Source organism: Pteropus alecto, unplaced genomic scaffold (assembly GCF_000325575.1).
Source record: "Pteropus alecto unplaced genomic scaffold, ASM32557v1 scaffold76, whole genome shotgun sequence".
NCBI classification, from domain to species: domain Eukaryota; kingdom Metazoa; phylum Chordata; class Mammalia; order Chiroptera; family Pteropodidae; genus Pteropus; species Pteropus alecto.
In genome coordinates, this window is record NW_006443138.1 from 28,023,988 (window position 1) to 28,030,472 (window position 6,485).

General features: G+C 43.6%; 1 protein-coding gene across 6 annotated transcripts in view; it reads right to left on the reverse strand.

The window, feature by feature from the left end:
• Positions 1-6,485, reverse strand: part of TEAD4 (TEA domain transcription factor 4) — a 66,576-nt gene that overhangs the window by 12,462 nt on the left and 47,629 nt on the right. For all 6 annotated transcript variants that reach the window (XM_015598493.2, XM_015598492.2, XM_006923855.3 and 3 more), the window contains 2 exons: positions 5,508-5,647; positions 3,295-3,468 (listed from right to left, as the gene is read on the reverse strand). In XM_015598493.2, coding sequence (XP_015453979.1) covers positions 3,295-3,468; positions 5,508-5,647 — 314 coding nt within the window. The remainder of the gene's footprint in view (positions 1-3,294; positions 3,469-5,507; positions 5,648-6,485) is intronic.

The window sequence follows — 6,485 nt, forward strand, 5'->3', positions numbered from 1 at the left end:
GTACTGGACAGAAAGTGTGGCAGAGAATGCCACCATAGTCCATTAACCTAATTCACCATTAACTGTATGATACACCATGATTTATGAACCACTAAGAAAAATGCCATCATCTGAACCATGACACGCTAGCAACTGCCTCATCCATCTTCTTCTATAGCAACAGAACCCTAATTTTATTCAGAATGGTAACTTACTCAGCTAGCAGAGTGTATTTCCTTGGCTCTTTGGTAGCTAGGTACAACATACAACTAGTTAAATGTTGTGCGGGACTCCCAGAAAGGCTCCTTAAAGGGAACTAAGTTGAGTTCCTCCTTCCTGATGCCTGGAACTCTAGCAGCCACGACCCTGAGGACAGAAGCCATGTACTAACGATGACAGACAGGGAGAAGTCAGGTCCCTGATGGCTTCATGGAGCTGTTGGATCAGGCCTGGACAATCTACTTTCAGACGTACATTACATGGAAAAAAAAACTATTTATGCCTTCATTACTTTGGGTTTTATGTAATATGCTAATTCAGTAGAATTCGAAGGTAAAGTTAAGGAAATCTCCAAGAAAACAGACCAAAAAAAAATAAAAAAAGAGTTTGAAAATAAAGAAATGGTAAAAATCATAGAGGATAAGTTCAGGAGATCCAACATCAGACCGATAGGGGTTCCTAGAAAAGAACACAGATAAAAAAGAAGGAAAGAAATTACCAAAGAAATAATACAAGTAGATTTCCCCAAATTAAGAGACTCTAATCCCATGATTAAAAAGTACCTACAGAGTGCCTGGCTCAAAAATAGGAAGAAAATAATACATGGCCCAAAGCCCATCAATGTGAAATTTAAGAACATCAGGGATAGTGAGGAAATGCAAAACTTCTAGAGACTGAAAACAAAAACAAAAGCAATTTACATAACAAATAGAGTATTAGAACGCTATCAGACTACCCCTACTAGAAAACAATTGAGCAATGCATTGAAAAATGATTATTAAAATGATCAGTAGAATTCACTTCATATTTCCAGAAAGAAAAGAGAAAAATTGTATCTATCCAATTGTATCTAGTGAAAATGATCTATGTATGATCTAGATTCTATACCCAAAGTACTCATCAGTAACAAAAAAAGTGACATTTCAAACAAAGAATCAGACGTTTATCTACATGTTTTCTTTTCTTAGGAAGGTACTAGGGAACGTGTTCCAGCAAAATATAGGGAGATACCAAAAGAGAGAAAAATATGAGATCTAGGAAAACTGTAGATTCAAGATAGGAGAGCTTCAATAAAGAAGGTCCCTGGGTGACAACAGGCCTAAGGAATAACCAGTTTAAACAGGAGCAGAACAGAGACATCCAGAAGAAAAATCTCTAGAAGAAATAGGGAATTGATAAAATATTTGGTAGGTTTGAATATTTGGGGGACATTTTTAAAAATTTTATATTGTAGTTGTAATGAAGAAACTCCAAAGGTGAGTTAGATCTTGGAAAATTTTAAAAATAGGTTTTTTAAAAATATGCAAGTGAGAAACTCATTTATTTGTAGGAAAAAACCAAAAAGCTGTACAAGATATGAAATGTAATCACATAACACTTCTCGGCTCCTTGGTGGTCAACACACATTGTCAAAAATGTAAAAATTATATTGCTTTGATTAAATTATATAACTTATTAGATATGATGATATAGAGGTGATGAGGTATAACATAGCTAACTTTTTTCTGCCATAAGAATACATGTCTTAGTTGTAATATCAAGATATAACAGTATAAGCATATTATTTAGAACTAAGGAGATAAAAGCAAGAACAAACAGTGAAAATTCATAGTGATTGTCTCTGGAGACTGGGGTCGAGGGGGAAGAGGATGAGTATCTGATACTTTTCATCATGTTATTAATACTATAACTATGAGCATGCACTGAATTCAAAATAAGATAAGAGAAACGATTACCTGTTTTTCACTCAGCATAGATTAAAACCCAGACTTTTGGACGATCAGGGCCTTCCAAGATCTAACTCACCTTTGCAGTTTTATTTTCTTTCATTCCCTCTCACATACCTGTATCTATGACTTTCCCCTCTGGAGCCCACTTCCTTACATTGTGGATATACAGCTAAAACAGCCTTTCTTTGTCTCTGCCTAATAGATCTTGCCTATCTCTAAAGGCCCAGGTCCAACTCTCATCCTGCTCACAGAACAAGCTACCCTGCAGAGTGCAAAAACGAGCATCTTAAACATCAGGGGACTTGGGTCTCAGTTTCAGCACTTGCCTCTTCTGGAGAGAGCCAGCTCCACAGATTTGCTTGTGGATGAGAGCTAGGCTAGGAATATCTAGCCAAGGGCCTGTAAGCACCTAGAATTATATATGAAATTTTGTGTGAATTTGCCTATTTCTGGAGAAAGTAAAGCTTTAAGATAATCAAAGTGGTCTGGGACCATGCAAAGGATAAGAACCTCTGAGCTGTCTCCTAGGTGTTAACAGACAGGCAAGGGTGCCCGGAAGAGGAATGGGGGCAGGACAACCGAGGCCTAGTATCAAAGCCCTGAAACTATTCAAAGGCTCCAATCGCAAGTCAGGAGGATTTCCTGCATTTCCTCACTGCTGCATTGGTTTGCACTTGTCTGACTCTCCTGTGCATCCCTTTTTTGTGTGTACCAGGCCTCTTAGAAGGTAAGCTCCCAGAGAAGGTATTAATTGTGCCTCCTGGTCTTACAGGAGGTGTTTTGAAAGGAGGGGGCTCTCCCCACATAGTAGCTGTCCAGGTCTGAGGTGAGGAGGGCAGCAGAGACCAAGTCTAGGGGCTGAACTGTTTGAAAAGCTGGGTGGGTGTTTCTTTGGGGATGACCTTTCCTAACTCTGCAGTCCACTTCTCCAAGCCCCATCCTTGGCGATGAGCTTTTAAGGACCAATTGCCCTGCTCCAAGGTCTGAAACCACTCAGGACTTGCCATTCAGACTCGGGTGACTACTGCGTCCATGATTGCTTTTCACCTACTCCCTCAGTATCTCCTGTAAGTCTTCTTCCACTACTACGGCCTTCTTAAGGCTGTGCTCCCACCCAGTGTGGTAACCATTACTACAAATCTGAAAAGGGCCTCGTAGTAGCCCAGCTCTCTGGCCCCGCTGGCCCAACTCTGGGTCTCAGCTCCACCACTGGATGGTCATTAGTACTTGCTCCTTGCCTTCTCACTGGTCCTGCCCTCACCAGGTTTCCACCATGACAAGGGAACCTCACGCCCATTCTTCCTCTTTTCCCCTCTCTCTCATCGACATACTAGGGGTAGAGAGGGAGAATCTATTAAAAGCTTACCCAGAACTTCACGAGAAAAAAGGCATTGGAAGGTCCCCGTTCAAAGAGCTCCTTGAGTCCACCTTTTTTCTCTGGGAACTTGTCATAGATCTGGCGGATGTCCACGGCTTCGAGGTAGGGGTCACTGTAGCTTGGGCTTGACTGGCCAATGTGCACAAACAGGTGCTTGTTGTACTGTGGAGAGAACAGCTGGTCTGAGGGAGAGGTGAGGGCAGCAGGGCAGACAGAACAGACAGAACAGACCAGAGCTCAGATCTCAGCCATGTGACCCGTAGCAAGTAACTTCACCTCTCTGGGCCCCACTCTGTTTCCCCAGTGGAAAATGGAGATAGTAAAAGAATGAAATATAAAGCAAAGTTAATGGCATAAAGCATCTGATGCAGTTCCTGGCACCATGTAGATGCTCAATAAATTGTAGTTGTTATTTGTATTATTCTTAGTCCTGCCTCTGTCACTAAATATCCTTAGGCAAGTGATTTTCTATCTTTGGGCTTCTGGCGTCTCATCTGGGAGGTAAGACCACTGACCTAGATAAGGTATTTTCAAACTGTGCTCCATCCCTGTGGACAGGGGCTGGGTGGCTCTGCTGCTACAACCAGACAAAATCTACTTCTTTTGTTGTATACACTCGGCTTCTGAGTAAGAGTTTATTTGATTAATGGGTTCCTCAGCTAAAAAACAAGTTTAAAATGCAAATCGAAATCACAATGATGGTGACAGAAAGAAATCTAACTATGGGAGGTGAACACACAATGCAATGCATATATATGCCTTACTGTTAAATTGTACACCTGAAACTTACTGGATTTCGTTAACCAATGTCACCATAAAAAAATAAAAGTTATATAAAAATTAAAAAAACACAATGAGATGCCACCTCACACCTGTTCGAATGGCTATTATCAACAAGACAAGTAATAACAAGTGTTGGAGAGGTTGTGGGAAAAAACCATACACTGCTGGTGGGACTACAGATTAGTACAGGCACTACGGAAAACAGTATAGAGGTTCTTTGAAAAATTAAGAATAGAATGACCATATGACCCAGCAATCCCTCTTCTGGTTAACTACCCCAAAAATTCAAAAACATTTATTCATAAAGATATATGGGCCCCGATGTTCACTGCAGCATATTCACAGTGGCCAAGACATGGAAACAACTGAAAAGACTGGATAAAGGTGCTGTGGTACATGTGTACAATGGAATGTTACTCAGCCACAAGGAAAGATAAAATACTGCCATTTGCGAAAACATGGATGGACCTTGAGATTATCATGCTAAGCAAAATAAGTCACACAGAAAAAGTTGAGAACCATATGATTTCACTCATATGTAGTACATAAAACTGAAAGCAACAAATGAACAAACAAAAACAGTTTAGTGGTTACCAGAGGGAAAGGGGAGAGAGGGGAGGCAGATAAGGGTAAAGGGGATCAAATACGTGGTGACAGAAGGAGATTTGACTTTGGGTAGTGAACGCACAATGCAGTGAACAGATGATGTGTTATTGAATTGTACACCTGAAACCCATATAATTTTATTAACTAATGTTACCCCAATAGATTTAACAAAAAATTATTTCAAAAACAAGTTTAGAAATGACAAAGTGAAATGATCTGTCAGCCCAGCCTTCTCCAAGTGCTATTTTGACTTTTTGCAAGTGATGCTGGTCACCCAGGACACAGAACATTGAAGGGGACAGGGTGGAGGCGGGACTCCCCAGGGATGTAGATCAGACACAGGAGGCTCCTCAGAGCCACAGGGGAAAGGACAGAACAGCCTGGGGGTGGGGTTGAGATGAGTGACTCTGGACTGAGAAGTGGTTGGGAGGAAAGAGAACAGGGAGGGAAGAATAGAGGTCAGGGAGGGAGCAGGAAAAGGAGAGGACCTGAGAGAGCTAGGGTCGGGTAAAGAAACCACGGAAGGGCTTTGGGATGGGAGTAATAGCTACAGAAGGGAGAAGAGGAAAGTAAAGTGAGAAAAGAAGGAGGAGGTAGCTTGAGGAAGGACAGGAAACAGAGAGAGAGGGGAGAGAGGAGAGAGAAGGGGGACCGTTGGAAAGGAATGAGGAAGCTATATTAAAGCCCAAAGTGGGGTAGGGCAGAAGGGCGGGGTAAGAAAATCACACGCAGGCAGTAAAAGAGCTGGAGAAGGCAAGGGAGCTGGAACTGAATGAGGGGGGCAGGAGAGCAGGCCAGACGCCAGAACCTACCGTATCAGGGTCTTGCTGCTGCTCCAGGAAGGCAGAGAACTCTAACATCCAGAGCTTGGAGCTGGCCACACTGCGGCCCTGCCACGGGGGTGCTGGGGGCGCTGAGGGCGATGGGGCAGGTCCTGCAGGAGACTCAAACCCTGCACACAGTGAGAGAGGTACATGGAAGCCTGTTCGCACACAGCCTCCCTGCCAACATCCTCTGTGAGGTCCCCAGGTCCACCAGTGAGACCCAGTGCTGGCTAGAGGGGCTCCAACAGGGGTGGTGGAGGGGAGTGCAAAGCAGTGGCTAGTGAGCCCAAAGGCAGCCCTGGCGGCGAGGGCTTAGCCTGGTACAGCTTAGACCCCTCAACCTGCACAGAACTACACTCAAAGGAGATTGCACGCCAGATGGGGGTGCTGGACACCTGCTGAGAGGGCTGAGAGGGCTTCTAGAGCAGGCACCACTAGGTTCTACCTCTCAAGAAGCTTCTGGTCCAGTGGGGAAGATGACCAGACGAATCATTAAATTATAACAATGTAAGCCCCATGGGATGAGAAAGTTTCCTGTTTGGTTCACTGCTGTCTCTCCAGCACTGAGAACAGTGTCTGGCCTGGAACAGGCACTCAATACAGGTTTGCTAATAAAGAAACGAATGGGATAAAAATTGACGGATATGCACTCAGCATCAAAGAGGAGCTTCTAGTCCAACTCAGGAGTGGTCAGGAAAGCTTTTTGCAAAGAAGGTGCTGCTTGAAAGAAGTTATGAAGTAGAAGTAGGAGGCAGTAGGTGAAGCCAGGGAAAAGGCGTGCAGAGCAGGGAACACAGCAGGGGCAAAGGTCTGGGGGCCATGAGATGCTCCACAGGTTTGGAGGCTCAAGTCTGTGGTAGAACTAGAGAGAAGAGTGAGTTTGTGCCAGTGGCAGGAAATAAGTCTGAAGAAATGGGCCGTGGGCACTAGGCTAAGTATGAATTTTAGCCTGAGAGAGTTCGGAAG